Source organism: Dryobates pubescens, chromosome 1 (assembly GCF_014839835.1).
Source record: "Dryobates pubescens isolate bDryPub1 chromosome 1, bDryPub1.pri, whole genome shotgun sequence".
Lineage (NCBI taxonomy): Eukaryota > Metazoa > Chordata > Aves > Piciformes > Picidae > Dryobates > Dryobates pubescens.
Window position 1 is genome coordinate 31,824,297 of NC_071612.1, and position 27,341 is coordinate 31,851,637.

The 27,341-nt window shown below is 51.6% G+C and overlaps 1 protein-coding gene across 1 annotated transcript in view; it reads left to right on the forward strand.

Annotated features, from left to right (window-relative positions):
* The window catches only part of LNX1 (ligand of numb-protein X 1), an 83,863-nt gene that overhangs the window by 56,148 nt on the left and 374 nt on the right, over positions 1-27,341 (forward strand). The window contains exons 6-9 of the mRNA XM_054163424.1: positions 4,120-4,251; positions 14,686-14,863; positions 17,303-17,531; positions 26,339-26,497. Coding sequence (XP_054019399.1) covers positions 4,120-4,251; positions 14,686-14,863; positions 17,303-17,531; positions 26,339-26,497 — 698 coding nt within the window. The remainder of the gene's footprint in view (positions 1-4,119; positions 4,252-14,685; positions 14,864-17,302; positions 17,532-26,338; positions 26,498-27,341) is intronic.

The window sequence follows — 27,341 nt, forward strand, 5'->3', positions numbered from 1 at the left end:
GTGGTTCTACAAGGATTAATCACATTTACAACCTTCCTCTAAATAACCAACGTTGAGACCAGCCATGTGGCAGCAGATGAGGTTTAAAACAGAAGCTGCAGAAGTTGAAGCTGTTTGTGTCAGGGAAAAGGGGACTTTCCTGAGGCCATGGGCTCTTAGGGGGCTTAGCTTTGTATTGTTCAGTTCCATCTCAACCGTGGTTCAAACTAGAGACCAGGGTGGTTCCCTTTCTCCTGAGGTGCAACACTCTGCTTCTGGGTACCCACTTGTGTTTGGGAAGTAATGGTCCATAAAACCACAGCTGGTAAAAATACCTGGAAAATCGTTTTGGGGGAGTGTGGGGGGGTGTCTTCCAAATGACATCTTGAGGTCTGTGTCCAGTTCTGGGCCTCTCCATTCAAGAAAGATGTTGAGTTGCTGGAAGGTGTCCAGAGAAGGGCAGCAAGGCTGGGGAGGGGTCTGTAGCGCAGCCCTGTGAGGAGAGGCTGAGGGAGCTGGGGGTGTTTAGCCTGGAGAAGAGGAGGCTCAGGGGAGACCTTACTGCTGTCCACAACTCCCTGAAGGGAGGTTGTAGCCAGGTGGGGGTTGGTCTCTTCTCCCAGGCAAGCAGCACCAGAACAAGTGGACACAGTCTCAAGCTGTGCAGGGGGAGGTTTGGGCTGGATGTTAGGAAGAAAGCAAAGTGTTTAAGCAAAGCCTGGATGAGGCACTTAGTGCCATGGTCTGGTTAATTAGATAGGGTTGGATGATCATTTGGACTTGATGGTCTTGGAGGTCTCTTCCAGCCTGATTAATTCTGTGATTATGAAGCTGTGGAGATCTGAGTTGCTGGTGAAAAGAAAGGACCTATTATCCTCTAAGATATTGGGAAAGTAAGAAGGAAGTGCACGTTTTTGACTGAGGTACCACTTTCCAGGGTACCACCTACCAGGCTCTGGAGAACAGGGCTGGTGAGGAGCAGCTGAGGGAGCTGGGGGTGTTTAGTGTAGAGAAGAGGAGGCTCTCTACAGCTCCCTGAAAGGAGGCTGGAGTGAGGAGCAAGTGACAGGGCAAGAGGGCATGGCCTCAAGTTACTCCGGGAGGCTAAGTTTGGGCATGAAGAACAATTTCTTCCCCCAAAGGGCTGTCAGGGCCTGGAACAGGCTGTCCAGGGCACTGGTGGAGTCCCTGTGCAGATGTCGTGCTGAGAGCCATGGTTTGGTGATGACCTAGCAGTGCTGGGTTAAGAGTTGGACTCAATGATCTTAAAGGTCTCTTCCAGCCTAAACAACTCTGTGATTCTCTTCCTTGGATACAACACAGCTTGGAGATGCAGATTTCAGGACTGGAGCTGAAGGTTTAGGGGGAGGTCAGTTGTTAATTTTTAATTACAGTGACCTTTTTTTTTCCCCTCCAAAGCATTTTTTAACTCTCAGGAAAGACAAACCAAACCATAAAATAAAACCCACAAAGATCCCAGGGGGCCTCCTCTGCCTTCTGTTAATTGTCTGTGGGAGATTTTGTTTCAGCAGTGCAACCAGATCCGGGGTTGGATTCTTATTCTGTGCCAGCTTTCCCTGGACAAGCAAGTAGAGCACATCAGCACACCAGCAAGGACAGCAAAGCTGGGGAGGGGTCTGGAGCACAGCTCTGTGAGGAGAGGCTGAGGGAGCTGGGGTTGCTTAGCCTGGGGAAGAGGAGGCTCAGAGGAGAACTTATTGCACTCTACAACTGCCTGAAGGGAGGTTGCAGCCCAGTGGGGTTTGATCTCTTCTCTCAGGCAAGCAGCACCAGAACAAGAGGACACTGTCTCAAGCTGCACCAGGGGAGGCTTAGGCTGGAGGTGAGGAAGAAATTCTTCCCAGCAAGAGAGATTGGCCATTGGAGTGTGCTGCCCAGGGAGGTGGTGGAGTCCCCATCACTGAAGGTGTTTAAGAAGAGCCTGAATGAGGCACTTGGTGCCATGGTTTAGTTGATTAGATGGTGCTGGGTGATAGGTTAGACTAGATGATCTCCAAGGTGTTTTCCAACCTGGTTAAATCTGTTCTATTGTATTCTAAGAGAGTCTGGAGGGCTGATGCTCCTGGGGCTGTGGTAGCAGCAAGCATTGCTACTGCACATCCAGAGGGTTCAGACCTCCAGGCTACTTATGGTGGGTTCCATTTTACATACTGAGAGTTTCTTAGTACTGACCCAGGGCAGGCAGGCAGGAATCCCTCTGGAGACCAACTGTTAAGAGCCCTTCCTGCCTGCCACAGCATCAGGGTCTTTAACCTGGAGAGGAGGAGATTAAAGGATTAAATTTTTTTTATCTTCTGACTATGTTTTCTAGCAGTGAGGCTATTTCTGCACAGTTCAATATGTTGGTTTGCCCTTGTGGCAGACATCTATGAAACTCTACTCCCTCTCAGCTCTGTCTTTTGTGTTGCTGTCTTGAAGTGATTTCCATCAGCCTGGCTGTGGGAAGAATGGAGTCTTAGGATAGGATAGGATAGGATAGGATAGGATAGGATAGGATAGGATAGGATAGAATTGAATTGAATTGAATTGACCAGGTTGGAAAAGACCTCAGAGATCACTGTGTCCAACCTATCACCCAGCACCATCTAATCAACTAAACCATGGCACCAAGTGCCTCCTCCAGGCTCTTCTTATGTACCTCCTGGGATGGTGACTCCACCACCTCCCTGGGCAGCACACTCCAATGGCCAATCTCTCTCTCTCTGGGAAGAATTTCTTCCTCACATCCAGCCTGAACCTCCCCTGGTGCATCTTGAGTCTGTGTCCTCTTGTTCTGGTGCTGGTTGCCTGGGAGAAGAGACCAACCCCCACCTGGCTGCAACCTCCCTTCAGGTAGTTGTAGAGAGCAAGAAGGTCTCCTCTGAGCCTCCCCTTCTCCAGGCTAAGCAACCCCAGCTCCCTCAGCCTCTCCTCACAGGGCTGTGCTCCAGACCCCTCCCCAGCTTTGTTGCCCTTCTCTGGACACATTCCAGCATCTCAACATCCTTCCTAAACTGAGGGGCCCAGGACTGCTCCTAGGGAAAGTGCTGATTCAGTGAGACAGAAGAGATTCACCTGGATGCAGAATTAGTAACATTGATACCATGCTCACAGACAAGCCTAAAAGCAATGAGCAAACATCTCAGCAGAAGCTTTGAAGCATGTCTTAGGCACCTAAGTATCTTGACTGCACTGGAACCAGAAGCACTTTGAGCTTATTTTGGGTTGGTTTTTGCAGTTCCTGTTCCTAGAGTGAGAGTCTGGGCTAGTTTCCCACCCTAAATACCATTAATCTATGTACTTGCTTGTGCCTTTCCTCTTTCTCTGTGCTCTGATGTGCAGGATTTTCCTTCTCCAGTGGCTGTACATCCCTTTCTCTCAGCTGCCTTACATTTGTCATGCTCATTGCATGCAGGTGGACCCAGTCACATTCTCCATTCCCCACTTTCAGCAGGCAGGGCTGGGGCACATCTCTCTTTACAGGGTTAGCTGCACCTTTTTCAGAGTGCCCATCCAGCAGCAGGAGCTCTGGTTGTCTGTCTGTCCAATGGCAGGCACATTGCTGCTCTGCAGTGGTGTCTGCAGTGTGCAAGAGCTGATCATCAACACGTTCTTTACCATGAGGGTGATGGAACACTGGAACAGGTTGTCCAAGGAGGAACTTGAGGCCCCATCCCTGGAGATAGGATCAGGGGCAATGGCTTCAAACTAGAGCAGAGCAGCTTTAGATTGGATGCTAGGAACAAGTTCTGCACCATGAAGGCAGTGGGACACTGGAACTGGTTGCCCAGGGAGGAGCTTGAGACCCCATCTCTGGAGATATTCAAGGTGAAGCTCTACAGGGCTCTGGGCAACCTGATCTGTTTGGGGATGTCCCTGCTGACTGCAGAGGGGGGTGGACTGGATGAGCTTTGGAGGTTCCTTCCAACTCAGACCACTCTATGATCACTAACTGTGGTGGACTGATAATTCCAGCCAAACTTGGTGCAGGTAGGGAGGGTTTCAGAGCTCTTGGTGGCCCCTCAGGGGCTGAAGCACAGGTAGGGAGGGTTTCAGAGCTCTTGGTGGCCCCTCAGGGGCTGAAGCACAGGGGTCTGTGGTGCTGAGGTGGTGGGATTCACGCTGTACCTCCTCCCGCAGGCCAGCGAGAAGCAGGTCCACTTCATCGTGTCACGGCAGACAAGGCAGCAGACCCCAGATATCTTGCAGGAGACAGGATGGAGTTATGGCAACCCCCAGCCCTGTCCTGCTGAGAGAAACAACCCCAGCAAGGTGAGGCCATGGGTGCTGGTGTGGTGTCTGCCATCCCTGGGACAGGGGAGTGGGAGGGCAGGTGGTATTCGGGTGTCTGGGGGTGGTGTCTCTGTTCTCTGTCACCAGAAGAGCTGTGGCTCATTTTGCCATGGACATACAGAAGCTGTGTTCCTCCTTTGCACACTGCTTCTGCTCTGATTCCATCTGGGGTGGGAAGCGAAGGGCAAGGCAAAGGGCAGTGGTGGGCCTGGGGGCTGAAGTGTACACGGAGTCCTGGCAGTGGGCACGGATGGCAGTGTGAGCCAGCACAGGGCAACAAGCTCCAGTGGAAATCAGAGGCTCATCTGAAGTTCCTCCATCTGGAGAGAAGTCTTCAGGCAAAAAGCTTTCATTCACTGACCTCTCATGAGCAGCTTCAAAGTTACAGTATTTATTAGTCTGTAGCTTGTTTCTTAAGTTCAGAGGCTCACAGGATGTTAGGGGTTGGAAGGGACCTCCAGAGATCATCCAGTCCAACCCTCCTGCCAGAGCAGCACCATAGAATCCAGCACAGGTCACACAGGAACACATCCAGATGGGGCTCTGGAGGGAGACTCCACAACCTCTCTGGGCAGCCTGCTCCAGGGCTCTGTGACCCTTACAGTGAAGAAGTTCCTCCTCATGTTGAGGTGGACCTGGAGTTTCTCCCCATTGCCCCTTGCCCTATCCCAGGGTGCAACTGAGCAGAGCCTGTCCCCTCCCTCCTGACCCCCAGCCCTCAGATATTGATAGACATTGATTAAATCACCTCTCAGTGTTCTCTTCTCCAGACTAAAAAACCCCAGGGCTCTCAATCTCTCCAGTCCCTTAATCATGCTCCAGTCCCTTAATCAGGCTGGTAGCTCTCTGTTGGAGTCTCTCCAGCAGATCCCTGTCCCTCCTGAACTAGGGAGTCCAGAACTGGATGCAGTATTCCAGGTGAGGTCTCACCAGGGTGGAGTAGAGGGGGAGGAGAACCTCCCTCGATCTCACACTCTGCCCCCCTGGCAGTTGGGCAGCAGACATCAGCTGTGGTCTCCATGGCCCCTGCAAGCATGGAGCCATTCTGTGGAGCTTTGGACCAAACCGTGCTGGGTTTGCTCTGGCAGCAGCTGGCACTTGGATGGGATGGGAACTACAAGAGCCAGTGATGTGCAGCATGGCCAGACCAGGGCCACCTGGCACAGAGCAACCACCTTGCTGAGATACTAGGGTTCATGTTACCAAACTGTCCCCACAGCTGCTCCTCAGCACCCTCTTGCACCCTGTGTTTAGTGCCTTTAGATTGGCACATGCTTTGGGCATAATGCAGAGAGGCTCTGGTGGGCAAGGAGATGAGTTTTAGGAGCAGAGAGCAATGTAGCTGCTCCTCAGCACCTTCTTGCACCCTGTGTTTAGTGCCTTTACACTGGCACATGCTTTGGGCATAAGGCAGAGAGGCTCTGGTGGGCAAATAGGGAGCAGAGAGCAATGTAGCTGCTCCTCAGCACCTTCTTGCACCCTGTGTTTAGTGCCTTTAACCTTGCACATGCTTTCTGTATAAGGTAGTGAGACTCTGGTAGTGAAATAGATGAGTTTTGGAAGCAGGACCCAATGCAGCAGGACTTTGAAAATGCCTTTCCTGAGCTTGCTCAGAGTTACTCTTTGCACTACCTTCAAAGCAAGGCATGTCCTTGCAGGAGCTGAATTTGTTCATTTCACTGCAGTTCAAGTCCCATCTCTGGTTCCTTTCCACTCACCTCTCAGTGTCACTTATGCAAGCCCTTGCAAGCTGGTCCCCTGGCCACCCCTACCAGAGGTGCATCAGAGAGGTGGACAGGGAGGGCTGGCTTCAATCCATCCTGCCTGCCAGGCAGCCAGATGTGTCCTTAAGGAGCTCTTTGTTGTGAAGCAGCTGTCAGATGGAGTGCACAGCTGGCAGGCAGCAGACAAGGCCCAGCTCCGCATTTCCCAAAGGCTTTAAAATGCCCACGTCTGAAGGTTGAGTCTTTTAACAACCCACCACCACATCATTCAGTGTTTTGATGTGTAAAGAAATACACCAGTGCCTGCTGACCTTATTTTAGTTTTCCTTCTCCACAAAGGCACAGTCACAGCCCTTTAGTTAGATGGGACTGGAGCAACAGAAGTTAAACCAGAGAGCAGAGCCAATGCTGGGTAGCTAGCAGTATCTAGCGCCCAACAAGTCATGCATCTGCAAGGCAGCACTTCCTAATGGGGTAATGATTTCCCTGGGGAGATATGTGTGGGGCAGCAATTAGCTTCTATTGTTCCTGGATGGTTTCTAGTGAAGCTCTGAGCACCTCCCAGCTCTGCCCATGTTGAGCTGATTAATTGATACCACGCCCTGCATCCTAACTCACTCTTCCTGGACCAAGAGGTGTTAGATAGGAAATCCAGCAGTCAGTCCAACATTATTTTGGGTGGCTGAGAGGCTGAAGGTTTTACAACACTTGGGAAAAATAGAGTTCTAGTTGAGATCATAGAATCACAGAATTGTCAGGATTGGAAGGGACCTCAAGGATCAGCCAGTTCCAAACCCCCTGCCATGGGCAGGGACACCTCACACTACAGCAGGTTGCTCACAGCCACATCCAGCCTGGCTGCAAAAACCTCCAGGCATGAGGCTTCCACCACCTCCCTGGGCAACCTGTGCCAGTCTCTCACCACCCTCATGGGCAAGAACTTCTTCCTAACATCCAATCTCAATCTATCCATTTCTAGTTTCGCTCCATTCCCCCCCAGTCCTATCACTCCCTGACACCCTAAAAGTTCCTTCCCAGCTTTCTTGGAGCCCCCTTCAGATCCTGGAAGGCCACAATTAGGTCTCCTTGGAGCCTTCTCTTCTCCAGCCTGAACAGCCCCAACTCCCTCAGTCTGTCTCCATAGCAGAGCATCTCCAGCCCTCTGCTCATCCTCATGGCCCTTCTCCGGACACCTTCCAGCACATGCTGACCTTGCCACACTCCTTTAAAGACTAATGGATTCTGTTTTGTTGCATAGGTCTCATCTTTTAGGGGGATTTCCAGTATGCCACAGAAGATGGGTGATACATAAGTGCCTGAGTGGGTGTGCTGTAGGCTTCCCTCCAGTGCCTACCATTTGGGCATGTTCCAGGGAAGATCACAGCCAAAAAAAAAAGAAGAATAAGAAAAAAAAAAAAGATTCATAGAATCAACCAGGTTGGAAAAGACCTCAGAGATCATCAAGTCCAACCAATCGCCCAACACCTCCTGATTAACTAAGCCATGGCTCCAAGTGCCACATCCAATCCCCAATTCTGAATGGTTCCTGGCTCCCTTTAGCTTTGTTTGTGTGCAGTGGAGGCCTTAGATCAGGAAATGCTCTGGCAATAGATCAGGCAGTCAGTTCAGCTGGTGGGCACACAATGAGTTTCAGGCACTGTGGGCTTTTGGTCTGCTGCAGTCGTGGCTGGAGTGTTTGTTTGCCCTTTTGTTGGGGTATGAGGCTGTCAGCTTGGATTTCTCATGTGTTTCTGATGAAGGTTTAACTGAACATCACTTGCAACTCTAAGATCTTTAAACTCTAGGCTTTGGCAGGCTTAAAATGTTATTTGGTGTTTTTGACACAGACATTAGTGCAAGAGTAAAGCAGGAGACCTAGGGCCTGCCCAGAGTCTTAACACAGCACATGGTCCTGCTCACAACCAAGGCGGTGTTTGTTGGCTGGGCTTCAGTGCAGAGGAACTTTCCTATGTGTGTGTGATTTGATGAGTCTGCTGCCTGCTGCATTCAGTGGGGTTGCTTTGTGGCTTGAGACTGAAAGAGGGGTGGCTAACTGATTTGAATTCTGATTAATTGTAAGGTGATTTTTGTCCTGAGCTTACTCTGGCAGGGCAGGAATATTGTCTTTGAAGGGAGCAGCTCTTGCTGTAAAGCGTGCACGTAAATCTTGGCAGAGATCTGCTCTCAGGGCTTGGCTGCATGTAGCACCAAGAGTGAAGTCTGGCTTCCAGCAGCTCTCTTGCCTGTGTCACAGCTCAGGGACCACTCTTGGCCAAGCTGCTGCCCTCATGACAGCCTGTCTCCATCTACAGAGTGCAAGGGGGCAACTGCCTTTTAGGCCAGTGCCAACAGCAATCAGCCAAGCAACCAAGGTGCTGGAGAAAGGAGAGAATCACAATTTCTGTGAAGAACTTCTTTCTAAGGTCAAGTCTAAACTTTCCCTGGCACATCTTGAGACTGTGTGCTCTTGTTCTGGTGCTGCTTGCCTGGGAGAAGAGACCAACCCCCACCTGGCTACAACCTCCCTTCAGGGAGTTGTAGAGAGCAATAAGGTCTCTCCTGAGCCTCCTCTTCTCCAGGCTAAACAACCCCAGATCCCTCAGCCTCTCCTCATAGTCCCTGGAGGTGGTTAAGAAAAGGCTGGGACTGTATGAGGCACTTGGTGCCATGGTCTGGTTGATTAGTTAGGGTTGGGTGATCAGTTGGACTTGATGATCTTGGAAATCTCTTCCAACCTGGTTGATGCTGTGACAGTCTGCAGTGAGCAAGTCCTTCTCTAGCAGCAGTGATGGTGGTGGTGTGCTGGGAGATTGGTCCTGAGGAGGCTCTCCCCACGCCACAGGGGAGGCACAGCTCACACAATTGTGGCTGCTGCCTGGCTTTAGAGAAGAGAAGATGTCAAGAGGGCTCTCGTGCAGCCGAGGTTGTTAAGCTGGGCTACAACCCATAAACAGGCCAGGCTGGGTTTCTTTGAAGTCAGTGGGAGCTTTGCCATTAACTAAACAGCACTTGGGTTTAATTGGAGCTGTTTTCTTCCTCCTTCCTAACAAACTGGCCAGTGCTTCAAGCACAACTGTGGCCCTGTGGCTTGGGCAGGCAACATTTTCTGACCACAGGAGCAGGTCAGCCTTCAGCAGGCAGCCAGTCACCAGTGGTGCTCCTCAGGCCTCAGTGCTGGGACCACTTCTGTTTCACATCTTTATTGATGACCTTGATGAAGACACAGAGTGTGTCAGCAGTGAGTTCTCAGATGGCACCAAGTTAGGTGTCAGTGTTGGTCTGCACCAGGACAGGGAGGCTCTGCAGAGGCACTTGGATAGATTGGATCCATGGCCAACGTTACCAGGAGGAGCTTCAGCAAGGCCAAGTGCCAGGTCCTGCACTTGGGGCATAACAACCCCAGGCAATGCTGCAGGCTTGGGGCAGTGTGGCTGGAAAGCTGCTGGCAGAAAGGGACCTGGGGGTGCTCATGGACAAGCAGCTGAAGAGGAGCCAGCAGTGTGCCCAGGGGGCCAAGAAAGCCAAAGGCATCCTGGCTGGGATCAGCAATGCTGTGTCCAGCAGCAGCAGGGAGGGGATTGTCCCCTGGCACTCAGCTCTGCTCAGGCCACACCTTGAGTGCTGTGTCCAATTTTGGGCAGCTCAACACAAGACAGATGTGGAGGTGCTGGAGCCAGGGCAGAGGAGGGCAAGGAAGCTGGGAAGGGCCTGGAGAATAAATCTGATGAAGAGAGACTGAAGGAGCTGGGGATGGTTAGTGTGAAACAGAGGAGGCTGAGGGGAGACCTCCTGGCTGTCTACAGCTCCCTGAAAGGACCTTGTGGAGAGGCTGCTGCTGGTCTCTTCTCCCAGGTGATTAGTGATAGCACAAGAGGGAATGGCCTCAGGCTGTGACTGGGAGAGTTTAGGCTGGACATTAGGAAACATTTTGTCAGGACAAGAGTGGTCAGGGATTGGAATGTGCTGGGCAGGGAGGTGGTGGAGTCCCCAAGCCCGGATGTGTTTGAAGGTGGTTTGGATGTGGTGCTTGGGGCTATGGTTTTAGGGCTGAGCCTTGCAGAGCAGGGTTCTGGGTTGGGCTTGGTGATCCCGAGAGGCTTTTCCAGCCTGAATGTTTCCGTGACTCTGTGAAGTGCACTCTCCAAGCAGACACTGCTGTGTCTCCTGCCTGCTAGACCCGTGTCCTGCCTTGGATGTGCTGAGGATCTGCCGTAAATATTTATTTTCCAGTAAATATTTGTTTTCCAGTATATATAAAGGAAAGGAAGAAAAAGCCATGACGAGAGGAGGAGATGAACTGTTACATTTTGCTTCTCCTGACCTCCGAGGTCACTTCCAAACGACAGAGAGGGACAATTGTTTAGAGGAGAGTGCATTGAAATGCAGTCGCTGATAAACACTGGCTTTTAACTGGCTTGCTGATTATCAGCTGTACCTCCAGCAAAGCTCTACGTGTGTTTACCAAGCAAGGCTCTGCTTCCCTTTCATCTCTGCCTTTTGTCTCGGCAGCCTCGCCCCAATTCCCTTCTAGCTACAACCGTGCACAAAACAACACGGGGGAGAGCAGCTTCAAAGGACAACTGCTCCTGCAGAGTGCAGGACACAAGCACCGGGACTTTTATGATTCTTCACTGAAGTGTACCAGGACCATTTGTTACCAAGCGGTGCTTTGAAATCTGCTTCTCCCTGTGCTGATTGCTCCCTGGTTGCTCCCTCTGCAGAGAGACTGTTTGCAAAGGCCTTCAGGGACAGGACCAGGGGCAGTGGATTCAAACTAGAGCAGAGCAGATTGAGATTGGATGTGAGGAACAAGTTCTGCCCCATGAGGGTAGTGGAACTCTGGAACAGGCTGCCCAGGGAGGTGGTTGAGGCTCCATCTGTGGAGATATTCAAGGTGAGGCTGGACAGGGCTCTGTGCAACCTGATCTAGTTGGGGATGTCCCTGCTGACTGCAGAGGGGGTTGGACTGGATGAGCTTTGGAGGTCCCTTCCAACCCAGACCATTCTGTGATTAGCTGTTTTATCAGCTCATGCTTTGGTTGTCTGAGGTTTGATGGAGGCTGCCTAAGTAGCAGGACTGCTCTCCACACTTGGAGTTGTGAGTCTGATCCCAGTTTCATGGCTTGCTGCAAAAATTCAGACGGCAGGTTTTGGACCATTAGTTATGTCCCATCCCAGGCGCTTCAGCAGGTGACCTTTTCCTGATGGAAAGCCATTCCTGTCCAAGGGAAGGAGGAGAACATTTATCACAAACATGGATGAAGCATGAAGTGCAGTTTACACTGCTGTGTTGTAAACATTTACATCTTAGAGGTTAATGGTTACAATTATCTAGCAACCTGATCTAGTGTGAAGTGTCCGGACCCATGGAACTGGATGATCCTTGAGGTCCCTTCCAACCCTGACAGTTCTGTGATTCTATGATCTCAACTAGAACTATTTTTCCCCCCAACTGTTGTAAAACCTTCAGAAATGTCAAGCTTCATTTGCAAGCCATAAGGCAAATTCCTCTGACACAGTGCCTGTGTTCTCCACGAATCAGATGTTGTATGTCCAATGGTAGCAGTTTGGGTTTTGTCCCAAGATCTAACATCTTTTCCACTGAGGTTTTTGCCTTTTTGTTCCTGGATCTCTGTGGCAGCCACTTTTCTTCTGTCAGGCAGAGAGGAACCTGGTTGATAGTAGTCTGAACATGAGCCATCAGTGTGCCCAGGTGGCCAAGAAGGCCAATGGCATCCTGGCCTGCATCAGGAACAGTGTGGCCAGCAGGAGCAGGGAGGTTATTCTGCCCTGCGCTCAGCACTGGTTAGGCCACACCTTGAGTCCTGTGTCCAGTTCTGGGCCCCTCAGTTTAGGAAAGATGTTGAGCTGCTGGAAGGTGTCCAGAGAAGGGCAACAAAGCTGGGGAGGGGTCTGGAGCACAGCCCTGTGAGGAGAGACTGAGGGAGCTGGGGTTGCTTAGCCTGGAGAAGAGGAGGCTCAGGGGGGACCTTCTTGCTCTCTCCAACTCCCTGAAGGGAGGCTGTTGCCAGGTGGGGGTTGGTCTCTTCTCCCAAGCAACCAGGACCAGAACAAGAGGACACAGTCTCAAGCTGTGCCAGAGGAGGTTTGGGCTGGATGTTAGGAAGAAATTCTTCCCAGCAAGAGAGATTGGCCATTGGAATGTACTGCCCAGGGAGGTGGTGGAGTCACCATCCCTGGAGGTGTTTAAGAGCCTGGCTGAGGCCCTTGGTGCCATGGTTTAGTTGATCAGATGGTGTTGGGTGATAGGTTGGACTTGATGATCTCCAAGGTCTTTTCCAACCTGGTTAATTGTATTCTATTCTATTCTATTCTATTCTATTCTATTCTATTCTATTCTATTCGCATGTAAAGGACTTTTGCTAAGCTGCCAAAAGGTTCTGGGTTTGTTGTCAGTGTTGCATGGCAGCAATCCTGATGCAGAGTTAGTTCTGCCACCCATACCTTTAAAAAAGATCATTGCAAAATGAAGGTCTGGGAGCCTGCTCTGCTTATACTTCTTACTGCTGTTTTCCTTCCTCCAGCACCATAACCATCAACATACCTGCTCCTCTTCCTGCATTGCTGGCCCAGGAAGCAGGGTGGAGTGCCTTTGTGGGGTCTTGGGTTTCTAAGAGGAGATTCATGTGGCTTTAAATGAGTTTTATAAATTATTTGAAGAGAGACTGAGAGCCCTGGGGCTGTTTAGTCTGGAGAAGAGAAGGCTGAGAGGGGATCTGATCAATGTCTATCAATAGCTGAGGGGTCAAGAGTTCTTTTCAGTGGTGCACAGTAATAAGACAAGGAACAAGGGGTACCAGATGGAACATGGAAGCTTTCACCTCAGCATGAGGAGAAACTTCTTGACAGTGAGGGTGGCAGAGCCCTGGAGCAGGCTGCCCGGAGAGGTTGTGGAGTCTCCTTCTCTGGAGCCTTTCCAGCCCCACCTGGATGCATTCCTGTGCAGACTACCCTGGGTGATGCTGCTCTGGCAAGGGGGTTGGACTGGATGATCTCTGGGGGTCCCTTCCAACCTCTAATGCACTGTGGTACTGTGATATTATAAAAGTTGAGGTCACCCCTGTGCATGAGGAGGTGGAGGGCTTGGTTAATATGCATTTGAGTTGGTCTAGCAACATGTTGTTATCTCCAGCAGCATGTTGTTGTCTCTACCCACCAATCTGCAATGGATGATGTGGTTTCTTCAGGAGGGGCTGGGGTCTTCAGGAGTTGATGCCAGGAACACAGCTTAAAAATGGCTTCAGGAAATCGAAGCAGTTAGGATTTCAACCCAGGTTTCCTGCAGGAGCAGCCTTGTCTCTTGCACTCTGCTGTAAGAACTGAGTCATCTGGGAGACCTGGCATTTGTTCCACAGGTTTCACTGGAGCTTGTCTTGCTCTCCATCCCAAGGCTGCCTGTGAGGTTGTTTCCCCCTCCCTCCTGCCCTGCTTGATGCCTGACCAGTGGTGTGTGTCTAACTTTTCCTCTTCAGTGGGAGGAGTAAGGGGGTGACTGTCCTCAGGCAGCAGAGGTGGCTGTCCCAAGGTTACCCTTTAAGCACAAGCCCTAGGAACAGCCCTCTGTAGACTGCTGCCTCTTCCTTCCATAAATGTCCTTCTCCTATCCTGAACAGAAACAAATGTTCCTGGAGTGCATTCCCAGCAGTATCTTGCACAGGAACACAGAGATCTGGGAAAACAAATGAAGGGTCTGGCCCCAAGAGGTTTATTCTTTTAAACCCAGGTGGACCATGTCTCAGTAACTACACAGATGCTGCTCAGACTGCAAGCAGCAAGATAGGAACTGTGACCTGATAGTCAAAGATCTGAAGAGCACTAGATAGGAGTATCAGGAACTGTTTTGTTGTTTGGTTTGAAAATCAGATTCCTTATTTGCATTTCAAAGAGCTGCTTCCATTCATCTCCACACACTTTGGCAGAGTGTCTGACTTAAGGCTCTGCTGAGACCCCATCTCCAATCCTGCCTCCAGGTCTGGTGTCCCCAGCAGAAGAAGGACACAGAGCTGCTGGAGTGAGCCCAAATGATCCAAGGGCTGGAGCAGCTCTGCTGTGAGGACAGGCTGAGGGAGCTGGGGGTGTTTAGCCTGGAGAATAGAAGAGACTACTCTTGAAGGACCATAGAGCTGCCTTCCAGTAGCTGAAGGCATCCTGCAGGAAGGCTGCAGAGGGACTTAGCATCAGGGTTTCTAGAGACAGGACAAGGGGGAATGGTTTGAAGCTGAGGGAGAGCAGGGTTAGACTGGAGCTGAGGAAGAAGTTCTTCAGTGGTGAGACTCTGGCAGAGGCTGCCCAGGGAGGCTGTGGCAGCCTCCTCCCTGGGGGTGCTGAAGGCCAGGTTGGATGAGGCCTTGAGCAGCTGAGTCTAGCTGAGAGGTGTCCCTGGGCATGGTGGGGAGGTTGGAGGAGATGATCTCTGAGGTCCCTTCCAACCTGAGCCATCCTGTGGTTGCATGATTCTATGGAAGCACAGATTGTGCTGGTGCTAGGCTCTGACTCCACAGATGCCTGGACCCTGGAGGGAGTCGAGCCTGCCCTCTGGCCAGGCCTGCCGGGCAGCTGCGCTGCGCTGTGGTGTTCCACAAGCAAACCTTCGTTTCAGCAGAAAACACTTGGGCTGTGGGTGAGCTCCCTGTGCCCACTGTGCTTGCTGCCGCTTTCTCCATCACAGAGCAGCCTGCATGCTGTCACCTGTCACGAGAAGGTGGTGTCTGTCCGGAAGGATCACACAGAATCCCTGGGGATGACTGTGGCAGGCGGAGCCTCTCACCGGGAGTGGGATTTGCCCATCTATGTGATCAGTGTGGAGCCTGGAGGAGTTATCAGCAGAGACAGCAGGATAAAAACAGGTAAGGGAAACAAAAAAAAGGGGGTGGGGGAGGATTTTGAAAGCCTGCTTTAATTCTGGGCCCCTCAATTTAAGTAGGACACTGAGACACTTGAACAGCGCCAGAACAAGAGGGCACAGTCTCAAGCTGTGCCAAGGGAGGTTCAGGCTGGATGTTAGGAAGAAATTCTTCCCAGCAAGAGAGATTGGCCATTGGAATGTGCTGCCCAGGGAGGTGGTGGAGTCACCATCACTGGAGGTGTTCACAAAAGGATTGGATGTGGCACTTGGAGCCATGGTTTAGTTGTCAGGAGGTGTTGGGTGACAGGTTAGACCTGATGATCTCTGAGGTCTTTTCCAACCTTATTGATTCTATGATAACTCAAAGGCTTCCTTTGAAAAACAGAGGGATAGTGAGGGATGGCTTCAGCCATCCCATGGATGATTTTTGGGATGCATCAGAGTAGAGGGTTTCAGATCAGCTACCAGTAAAAGGCAGCAGTAGCCATCCCTGTGCAGTGAGGTGGAGGCATGTTCTGGTTGACCCAGGAGAATGAGCTTGCACTTCCATCTCCTAACTACTCACATCTTTGTTGTGCAGCCCTCATGGGGTGGTTTTTGTGTGTGCTTGTTTGTCATATCCTTCATGGCTCTGAAAGCAGGATTCCCATCAGGTATGAAGCAATGTTGGTGCCCTGTGGCTTTGAAAGAAATACAAAGGAGCAGATTTCCCATCATATATGAAGCAATGTTAGTGCCTTGTGGCTCCAGATCACGTCTGGGAACTTTGGCTTCACAGCTCCATTTGGCTCTTGGTGTAGCTGAATGACAAAGCTAACAGCTTCTTGCCCTCTGCATGAACAAGGCTCTAGGGTAACATGAGGAGTGTGCTTTGTCAGTGGCCTTCATGGCAGTAGGTAGGCAATAAAGCAATGGGGAAACCCTCAGCTTTCAGGGATGTTACATCTCTTGGGTACCCTGCATCCAGCAACCACACAGCTTCCCCATCCCCCTGCCCTTCCTCCCCCTGCCCTTCACAGTCACAGAATGACAGGAACATTCAGGTTGGAAATGACCCTCAGGATCACCAAGTCCAACCATTAACCCTACTCTACAAGGGTCACCCCTAAACCATGGCCCCAAGCACCACATCCAAACCACCCTGAAACACATCCAGGTTTGGTGACTCAACCACTTCCCTGGGCAGCTTCATCTCCCTGCCCTTCCTCCCCCTGCCCTTCCTCTCCTCTCCCTTCCTCCCCTACACTCAGCTTCAGCCCAGTCAGTGCCCAGAAGCTGGGGGCAAATCCTGAGTGTGAGGGAAGTGAAGGAACCCAAACATGGAGCAGAATAGCTGCAGCCCAGCCAGGCCCCACGAGCCTGGGCCACAGCGCCCAGCAGCAGTGCCTGTGGGATCCCCACTTTCCAGGAGCTACAGCCGCTCATCAAAGCTCCTGTGAGAACAGGACAACAGAAGCCAACCAGCAAGTTCCCCCTTTGCCCCTGCTGGGACATGGCTGCCTCAGGAGGATACACTTTCCAAGAACTACCCCTTGCTGAGGCACGTGGCGAATGGAGCCTGCTTAATTGGATGAAATTAGAAACATTAGAGTTAGAATTAGAAACATTAGAAAAATTAGAATACATGCTGGCAGAGCAGTGCCATGAGCCTCCACGCTCCAGAGCACCCCCTGGGCTCTTGTCTGTCCCACAAGCAGACGTTAATGTTCACCTTCTGCTGCCTGGGCTGCTGCTGAGCACACCCCCTGCCCAAGGGAGCAGGCAGGAGGAGCACAGAGGGCAGCCAGGGAAGCCACAGGGCACAGTGGCTGCTTGCAGGACACCAAGGATGCCTTCGTTGTTGTCCCTGTAGTGACTGAGGTCATCACTGCCTTTTGCTGTGTAGCTGCTGTGCCTACAGTGTAAATAAGGCGTGCAGCAAAGAGGCTCTGGCTTGCAGCCAGCCCAGCCAGCACTGACATTAAAGTACTAATACATTGCTCTGCTACTTTCCAAAGGGGCAGCTGGAGCAGCAGCCCTCAGCTCAGGGGGTGCTGGCACAAAACCTCCTCAGAGCTTGCAGCTTTCAAGCTCGTGTCAAGCACAAAAATTGTTAGCTGGAAGCAGACTTCAGAGGCCTGGACTGGCATCAGGTGCCTGTATCAAAGCTTGTTGATACAGCAGGGCTCCAGCTGTGGCATTCAGCTCTGGATGCAGGATGGGATGTGACAGAAAAACCCAGGACCAAAGCCTCCACCCAGCCCCAGATCCTGCTGTGTGGGGGGAACCTGGCCCGTGCCTGTGGCATGTGCTGCCCACCCACCTTCAACCACAGGATCAACGAACAGCCTGGGCAGGCAGCAAGTCCCTGCCCTTGGCTTTGACTGGCTTGCTGCTGGGGGTGGGGAGGGGGCCCGGGAACACTTGTAGGGGCTTTCATCATCCCTTGGATTGGTCCCAGGTGACATCCTCCTGAACGTGAACGGCATCGACCTGACGGGGGTGAGCCGGAGCGAGGCCGTGGCCCTGCTGAAGAACACCAACTCCTCAGTGGTGCTCAAAGCTCTGGAGATGAGAGCCTGTGAAGCCCAGGAGGAGCCAGGCCACCTGCCCGCCTCTGAAGCCACGCAGGAGACCTCCGAGAGCAGCGAGTGGTCACCGTCCTGGGTGATGTGGCTGGGACTGCCACGGTAAGTCTACAGATTGCATCCTCTTGCTGCAGAGGAGTGGGAGGAAGGATTTGTGTTTTCTGGCAGTTTTTCCTCTTGGCTCCATTCGTTGCACTGACAGCTTAATTAAAGCCAGGCTGTGTCACAGGCTCCACTCTAAATACCCCTGTTGTGAAAGGGGACGTGGAAAAAGAGACACGTCGATCCCTGTGCGAGGGAGGAAAGGCTCCTGAATTGTCTTGACAACATATCTGGCACTTAGGGAGTGACAGGAAAAGCTTGCAGGATGGACAGGAGCTTGCTGAACTGGGATCTAGGCTGGACCACCCTGCTGAAGGCAGAGCTAACCCTCCTGCACCTCCCAGGCTGCTCTTAGCCAAAGCCAGCTGAACCGTTTGACTTCGCCCAGATGTTGCTGCAGAGTTCCTGCAGTTGGCCACTGCCTCCAGATCACCTCTCTTCACCCCACCCCCGACTGGAGCACTGCATTTGTCATGCACAGGAAGCAGCTGTGTTGTCATTCCAGTGAGGAGAATAAAAGCCATGTCCTGAGGGTCCCTCAGGCACTTGGATGCAGGGCTCATACCTGCAGCCTCGGCCAGGCTTTGTGAAGTATGAAATGAGGGCAGGCTGTGGGTCTGCAAAGCCAGCATCACACACAAATGTGGCTGATGCTCAGTGTGAAGGCATGAAGAATGTTGCTTAAAAGTCACTTTTTGGCCACATGCCCAACCCTGGCAGCAGCTCAGGGTGTCTCTTCCTCTTTGACGGAGAAGCACACAAAGCCAGGCTGCAGAGCAGGTGGGCTTTTGCTCCAGGCACAGTTCCAAGGCTCCTTTTCACCTCCCACTCTTGCAGAGCCATTCAGATCCTTTCCCTACTATTTGGAGCTCACTCACTTTACTGCAAGGTCTGCTGTGAGGGTGAGATGTGCTTTGGGCTGGGCTGGGTCTGAGGCTAATGTCTGCAAGAGCCAAAGGCAGGCTGTGCATCTGTCCCTCACAGGTGAAAGAAGCCTCTTCCAATGGAGAGGGCTACCTAAACCAGTAAATGGTTGGACCATGACTTGCTGCATCCAGCAATGGCAAACTTCTCTTGCTCAGTTTCATTGCAGACAGGCAAGCCTGGGAAGGTCCTGATCCCTGCTCCCTTTTCTGCACCCCTGAGCTTGACTAGCAGCATATAGAAGGCACTGGAGCATGAGTGATGCTCCCAGCATACTAGGGGCCTGCCTTACAGATGCTGCAGTCTGCAGGACTGAGCCTTGCTAGCTGGACTAAAACATTTGCACCCTGCCTGTGCCTGCCCTAACACCACCTTCATTGGGCTACACAGAAAACTTGAGCTGTCTGCTCATCATCTCCTAGCTACAGCTGCCTGAAGTCCTCATGTCTTCAGCAAGGTGACAGAGATGAGGGACAGAGATCCAGAGTCCTGCAGGCTTGGACCCAGTGTCCCCAACAGTCAGTTCCACTTTGCAGTTCACAGGATCAGAAAATGTTAGGGGTTGGAAGGGACCTCCAAATATCATCCAGACCAACCCCCCTGCCAGAGCAAGAGCATAGAATCCAGCACAGGTCACACAGGAACACATCCAGATGGGACTGGAAAGGCTCCAGAGAAGGAGACTCCACAACCTCTCTGGGCAGCCTGCTCCAGGGCTCTGTGACCCTCACAGTGAAGAAGTTCCTCCTCATGTTGAGGTGGAACCTCCTGTGCTGGAGTTTCCATCCATTGCCCCTTGTCCTATCCCAGGTTGCAGCTGAGCAGAGCCTGTCCCCTCCAGCCTGGGAAGAAAAGGTGAGTTTCCCATTTTAAAAGCAGTCTCTAAGCTCACTCTATCCCCCTCCTGCATTCCCATCCCTTTGGCCTGAAGGAGAAACAGCCCCAGTGTCAGCACTGAAGACAGGAGGTCATTGTAACTCCATCCCCAGCTGCAACCCCGTGCACAGAGCACAGAACAGCCCTTCTCTGCCAAGGACAGCCAGGGGATTGGTATGCTGAGCTGGTAGGCAGCTCTGAACATCAGACTGAGGCAGGCACCAAGGCTGATTCGAGGTGACAGCAACAAAGGTGCACTGCTGGTTGACTGAGTAGGGCCACATGAGAGCCAGGTTTGGCTTTGCTCATTAGGTATTAAAAGAGGAGGGTGAGGGGAGACCTCCTGGCTGTCTACAGCTACCTGAAAGGAGGTTGTGGAGAGGCTGCTGCTGGTCTCTTCTCACAGGTAATTAGTGACAGAACAAGAGGCAATGGCCTCAAGCTGTGACTGGGTAGCTTTAGACTGGGCAGTAGGAAGAAGTTTTTCCCATCAAGAGTGGTCAGGGATTGGAATGTGCTGGGCAGGGAGGTGGTGGAGTCCCCAGGCCTGGATGTGTTTGAAGGTGGTTTGGATGTGGTGCTTGGGGCTATGGTTTAGGGGTGAACCTTGCAGAGTAGGGTTCATGGTTGGACTTGGTGATCCTGAGGGGCTTTTCCAGCCTGAGTGTTTCTGTGATTCTCAGACCCTTCAGTCTTTCCCCAGCACTTGTGTGCTTACCCTTCTTATACTGATCCTCCAGGGCCCACAAGGTCCCTGTTTGACTTTCAGCAGGGATCCCACCCCCACTAGATCTCAAGGTCTTGCCAGCAATCTCGTGAGTTTTTTTCAGGCTGATAGAGAAAAATAATTCTCTGTCCACCTGGATGTCTCCCAGGCTCATCTTGGCAAGGTGCTTGATGTGCAAGCATGGGGCAAGGCAGGGAAGATTCATCTCCCTTAATTAAAATCATTTACCAGAGGGACTGCTCTGAGCTTCATGAGTCTAAGGACACTGGGATACAGCTGATGGAAAAGCAGAAAGGTCAAAATCAGGACTATGAAGGATCATGAGAGGGCACCTGGGGAGATGGGCTGCTCAGGGCACAGCTGCAGGAGGAAAACTGAACAAACAGAAAAGGTGGCAAAGCTGGTGGGGCAGGAACAGCATGACTGGAGGAAAAAAAAAAGAGAGGAGGAAGGAGGGTAGATTTTAGAGCTCTGTGAGGAGGGAGAGATGCCATGGCACTGCCAGGGTGCAGAGGAAGGCTGACTGGGAATGCTCAGGCTCAGGCAATGAAGGGGAGAGGAGAGTCTTTCCTTCTGTGTTCCAAAATCATGGAGTTTTGGTTAGAATCCTGGGAAGGATAATCCTTACAATGTGCTGAGTTGAGCCAAATACTAGAGGACATCTACAGACCTCTGTCCGTGACTGATGAGGTAGAAAACAGGCTAACAGTAACAAGAGCTAGACAATGGCAAGTCACTGCTTGCCTAAGTCTCCATACTGGCACAGCACTTGCTCCTTTTCCAGGGCATGCAGACACCTTAGAAATGGGCACAGACAAGAGTGGCAAATACTGAAGGTTAGGGGAGAGCAGGGTTAGACTGGAGCTGAGGAAGAAGCTCTTCAGTAGGAGGGTGGTGAGGCTCTGGCACAGGCTGCCCAGGGAGGCTGTGGCTGCCTCCTCCCTGGGGGTGTTGAAGGCCAGGTTGGATGAGGCCTTGAGCAGCTGAGTCTAATTGAGAGGTGTCCCTGCACATAGTGGGGAGGTTGGAGGAGATGAGCTCTGAGGTCCCTTCCAACCTGAGCCACCCCTTGATTCCATGACACCATCTTCCTGGTGTGAGTCAGAAGCAGCAGGGTCAGAGAGGTGCTCTGAATCCTCACATCCAAGGTTCGGGAAAGCCTTCTTGCAGGGTTTAACAGTTGTGGAGCTCACTGCGGTTTCATCCCTTCTTTCTCGTGAGAGCTTAGAGTTGGCTTGGGTGACTTTTCCATGGCTTGATCACACATAAACAAGTGCTGTGCTCTTGGTGTAGGCCAGTCCAAGCTGGGGTGGCTGCAAAAGAGACACAGATGTGCCTCTGAGGGCTGCCAAAGCCTGGCCCCGCGGGCGAGGGGAGCTGCGTGCGGGGAGGAAACAGTGATGCAGGACCTCAAGCATTCCTGCCCCGAGACTTATGGCAGGGTAGCTGATTTCATTGTTTGTTGTTGAGGAAGGCAGCTCCTCTCCTTTGTGCTTTTGGAGGGAGATGTTGGGAAGCACAAAGGCAGTAATGTGGAGCAGCTGGTGAGAGGCACTCCCCCAGCCTCCTCAAGGTTTCTTCTGCTCTGGTTTGGAGAGATCTGATGAAGAGTGACAGAAAGAGGATGGTTAATGTGTGTCCAGTTCTGGGCACCTCAACACAAGAGAGAAGTGGAGGTGCTGCAGCAGGGCAGAGGAGGGCAAGGAAGCTGGGAAGGGCCTGGAGAATAAATCTGATGAAGAGAGACTGAAGGAGCTGGGGATGGTTAGTGTGAAACAGAGGAGGCTGAGGGGAGACCTCCTGGCTGTCTACAGCTCCCTGAAAGCACCTTGTGGAGAGGCTGCTGCTGGTCTCTTCTCACAGGTAATTAGTGACAGAACAAGAGGCAATGGTCTCAGGCTGTGTCTGGGTAGGTTTAGACTGGACAGCAGGAAAAAATCTTTCCCATCAAGAGTGGTCAGGGATTGGAATGTGCTGGGCAGGGAGGTGGCTGAGTCCCCAAGCCTGGATTGTGTTTCAAGGTGGTTTGGATGTGGTGCTTGGGGCTCTGGTTTAGGGGTGACCTTTGTAGAGTCCAGGGTTGGACTTGGTGATCCTGAGGGGCTTTTCCAACCTGAATGTTCCTGTCATTCTGTGTCCCTGCTCTCCTTTCTTTGCTCTCCCTCCCCCAGCTAGCACTATAAAATACTTTATAGATTGTCCTGTCACATTTGCAAACAGTAGTAGTTCACATCAGTGCTTTTCCCCTTCTGCAAAGTGAGGTGAGAAAGACAGGAGGTGGCCAGTCATTCTGCAAAGCAGGAGTAGAACTGGACATCAAGCATGGAATTGCTGATCGACAGCTGCCTAAACATGAGCCAGCAGTGTGCCCAGGTGGCCAAGAAGGCCAATGGCATCCTGGCCTGCATTAGGAATAGTGTGGCCAGCAGGAGCAGGGAACTCGTTGTGCCCCTGTACTCTGCATTGGTAAGGCCACACCTTGAGTCCTGTGTCCAGTTCTGGGCCCCTCAGTTTAGGAAGGACATCGAGACACTTGAACGTGTCCAGAGAAGGGCAACAAGGCTGGGGAGAGGCCTTGAGCACAGCCCTGTGAGGAGAGGCTGAGGGAGCTGGGGTTGTTTAGCCTGGAGAAGAGGAGGCTCAGGGGTGACCGCATTGCCCTCTACAACTACCTGAAAGGTGGTTGTAGCCAGGATGTTGGTCTCTTCTCCCAGGCACCCAGCACCAGAACAAGGGGACACAGTCTCAAGCTGTGCCAGGGGGAGTTTAGGCTGGAGGTGAGGACAAAGTTCTTCACTGAGCGAGTCATTTGCCATTGGAATGTGCTGCCCAGGGAGGTGGTGGAGTCACCATCCCTGGAGGTGTTCAAGAGGGGATTGGATGTGGCACTTGGTGCCATGGTCTAGTCATGAGATCTGTGGTGACAGGTTGGACTCCATGATCCTCGAGGTCTCTTCCAACCTTGGTGATACTGTGATACTGTGAATTAGGACAGAAGCTGCCCCAAACTAACCACAGCCAGGCTGCAGGGCTCTGTTGGCAGCAGTTCTCAGCTCCTGCTGTACTTGTCCACTGTGAGAGAGCAGGGGGAGGGAGCCACACCTTTCCCCACCTGCTATTGCTGAAGTGCTCCTGGAGCTGGGCTGGTTTTGATTCCCAGAGGATGCTGATGCTTGGTGTAAAGCAGCAGGGAATTGCACATTTCATTACCTAAAAAGAGGCCCTTCTGAATTCCTCACCATCAGTAAGTGATGCACAGCTGTGGTATGTCTTAGGGTTGGGCCCTGCATCTAGACACTGTTTGTCCTCCAGTCTTGAGTATGAGTTCACACATAAGTTACTGCTTCTGCTCAGCTTTGGGGCATTTACAGAGGCAGAAGACTGTAAGTTGCTCTCTTCCAAGGCAGGAGATGGTTCTCCTTGGAGCAGTTGCTGGGTTCTGGCAGTTCAGCTGGGTCAAAACACAGAGCCTGGGGCTCACAACAGAACTGTCAGGGTTGGAAGGGACCTCAAGGATCAGCCAGTTCCAACCCCCCTGCCATGGGCAGGGACACCTCACACTACAGCAGGTTGCTCACAGCCACCCCCAGCCTGGCTGCAAAAACCTCTAGGGATGAGGCTTCCACCACCTCCCTGGGCAACCTGTGCCAGTCTCTCATCACCCTCTGGGGAAGAATTTTTTCCTAACATCCAATTTGAATTCATCCATTTCTATTTTTGCTCCATTCCTCCCAGACCTATCACTACCTGACACCCTAAACACCTTGGGAAAACTCCTGTCCTCTCCTGTTGCCATGCTCAGCTTCACTCCAGCAACTCTCCTGCTTCCTTCCTGGTCTCCACTGCTTTGTTGTCCCCATGGGTTACACCTCACCCCTTCAGTGAGGCACCCAGGGCTGAGGAAGTTACTTTCTGCCCTTCCTTGCTCCCCATGTCTGGGCAAACAGAACAGTGCTGATGCTGCTGTCTGTACATTCTATTCAAGGGTGGATTTTACTTTATTCAGTATACCTTGCCTTCCAGTATCTGAAGGGGGCCTACAAGAAGGCTGGGGAGGGACTTCTCAGGTAGTGATAGGACTAGGGGGAATGGAATGAAGCTGGAGATGGGGAGATTCAGGCTGGAGGTGAGAAGGAAGTTCTTCCCCATGAGAGTGGTGAAGCCCTGGAATGGGTTGTCCAGGGAGGTGGTTGGGGTGCTGTCCCTGGAGGTGTTTAAGCCCAGGCTGGATGAGGCTCTGGCCAGCCTGCTCTAGTGTGGGGTGTCCCTGCCCCTTGTGGTCCCTTCCAACCCTGACTGATACTATGATACCTTTGGACAGCAAAGTGCTGGATGGATGCAGACCATGACTGCTGAATGCAGGGGAATCTTCTTTGTCTTCACTGAGTTTTCTTCTTGTGTCTGGAGGTGTTCCTGTGTGGCCTGTTCCAGGTGATCCTGCTCTGGCAGGGGGGTTGACTGGATCACAGGATGCTAAGGGTTGGAAGGAACCTCCAATGATCACCCAGTCCAACCCCCCTGCCAGAGCAGGACCATAGAATCCAGCACAGGTCACACAGGAACACATCCAGTCTCCAGCTGATCTCTGGAGGTCCCTTCCAAGCCCTATCATTCTGTAGTTCTGTTTGGCTGTTTCATTTCTATGCCATCAGCATTGAGCTGATCACCTTTCCCTTTCCTCCTTAAGGCAGAAAGCACAGGACTGGGCCGCAGAAACACCTGCACCCCCAAACTCCACACCGAGGGCTAAATGCTGGCATTGCTTTGTCATGGCCTTGATAAGTGCCATCAAACATCGGGGGGGTGTTAAGTGGTTTTGCACATTGGACAAGGCCACAGCTGGTAAAGTGCTAATGGCTCACTGCTGAGAAGCACAAGTACCCTGTTTCTTTCATTAGCAGGCAGTGAATTCTTGTGCAGATCTTATATACCTACCAGCCTGGCAGCAGGTGAATATTTGTAGGCCCTGGGGGACTCATCTAGAGCTGGCTATAAAATTCTGCTCTGAAACATAGCAGAAGCATTATTAGACAAAGCAGAGTCTTGAAAAGCTAGAGACACTCTGCTTAGTTATCCTTCTGCAGGAGGGGCAGCTGTTTCTTGGAAACCTAAAGAGGTTCTGATTAGAGCTTCTCACAGTGGCTTGCCTCTTCCTTCAGATTTGGAGTCACCAAAGGGTTTTCAGGCTCTTCTGTCATTCCTAGGAGTGGGGCAGGTAGTAAGCCCTACAATTTCTGTTGCTCTGGAACTTGTTATTTTTCTCCCTGCTTCAAAACAAAACAAAACTATATAACATAGAATGGCTCAGGTGGGAAAGGAGCTCAGATCTGCTACTCCAACCTCCCTGCCAGGGGCAGGGATGCCTCTTAAGTAGACTCAGCTGCTCAAGGCCTTATCCAACCTGCTTCCTCAGCTCCAGCCTAACCCTGCTCTGCCTCAGCTTCAAACCATTCCCCCTTGTCCTGTCTCTACACACCCTGATAAAAGTCCCTCTGCAGCCTTCCTGTAGGATCCCTTCAGGTAATGGAAGGCATCTCTAAGGTCCCTCCAAGAGTCGAGTCTTCTCTGAACACCCCCAGCTCCCTCAGCCTGTCCTCACAGCACAGGGGCACCAGCCCTTGGATCATCTTTGTGGCCTCCTCTGGATTCACTCCAACAGCTCTGTGTCCTCCTTCTGCTGGGACACCAGAACTGGAGGCAGGATTGGAGGTGGAGTGGTGGTTCTAAATACTAAATCAAGTGTCAGTTAAGTTTGTTTTTCCCCATTGCTTTCAATTCCAGCTAGCTAAATCTGAGCTCAAGGAGGGTAGATTTTGATCAGACATCAGGAGGAAGTTCTCTCCCTTGAGGGTGGTGAGAGACTGGCACAGATTGTCCAGGGAGGTGATGGAAGAGTCATCCCTGGAGGCTTTTAAAGCCAGGCTGGATGTGGCTCTGGGCAACCTGCTGTAGTGTGAGGTGTTCCTGCCCATGGCAGGGGGGGGTTGGAACTGGATGATCCTTGAGGTCCCTCCCAACCCTAAGAATTCCATGATTTTAATTTGCATAACTTCTTTGAACCCCAAGGTTACCCAGTAACTCTCTTTTAATACAAGTGGTTGTGGAAAGCAGCATTACAGCAAGAGAGGGGAAGGGCAGGTGTCTACCATAGAGAGCTTTGGTGATATTTTGCACCTTCCAACTAGCCTCTGTTTGTGCATGCAAAGGCAGAGTCCTCACTAATGCTGCAGCAGAATCTGAAGTCACTCATCAGCCACTTAATGAGGCTGCTTTGTCTCAGGTATTTGTACAGCTGCAAAGAAATCGTCTTGCGAAGAAACACAGCTGGGAGCCTTGGCTTCAGCATCGTGGGAGGCTACGAAGAGCACACTGGGAACAAACCCTTCTTCATCAAGTCCATTGTTGGAGGAACACCAGCATACAACGATGGCAGAATCAGGTAATGGGAACTACCTCCTGGACAGCAGCATTTAAGTGACTCATCCAGGTCATTCGTGTTCTCTTTGTTTTTTAAAGTAAGTTTTCATGAGGACTGTGTAAGGGGTGTGGGAGAAGGGACTCTGATACAGGGACACAAGCATCCTGAACTTCAGGACGTTTGCCTTTAGGCTGAAGATTTTCAGCAGTCTGGCAGTCACTGGGATCAATATGGCAGTTTGATCTCTGGGGTAGTACAAAGCATGGCAGTACAGAGAAGCTTTCCCACCTTTTCAGCTCAAAACCCCACCCACCCAATCAAACCACCCACCAATCAACCACCCACCCAACCCACTCACCCATCAACCACCTCCCCACCCACCAAAGCAGCCCCCCCAAACACCACTCACCTTCCCTGCAAACACCAAGACAATTTAAGAGAGGAAATAAATGCAGACTCATGCAGCAGACTTAACCAAGAAGTCCCAAAGCATGTTTTGATCACAGCATGAACCATTCCCCTCTGAAAAAAAACACCCACCTCTTATTTTCTTTCCAATATGTCTCATTGATTATCAAATTGCAAGGCAAAAACCCAACCAAGCAAAGCATTTTCACCTGCTTTATTCTCAATAAAATAGAATTAACCAGGTTGGAAAAGATCTCAAAGATCATCAAGTCCAACCTATCACCCAGCACCATCTAATCAACTAAATCATGGCACCAAGGGCCTCATCCAGGCTCCTCTTAAACACCTCCAGGGATGGTGACTCCAACACCTCCCTGGGCAGCACATTCCAATGGCCAGTCTCTTTCTGGGAAGAACTTCTTCCCAACATCCAGTCTGAAGCTCCCCTGGCACAGCT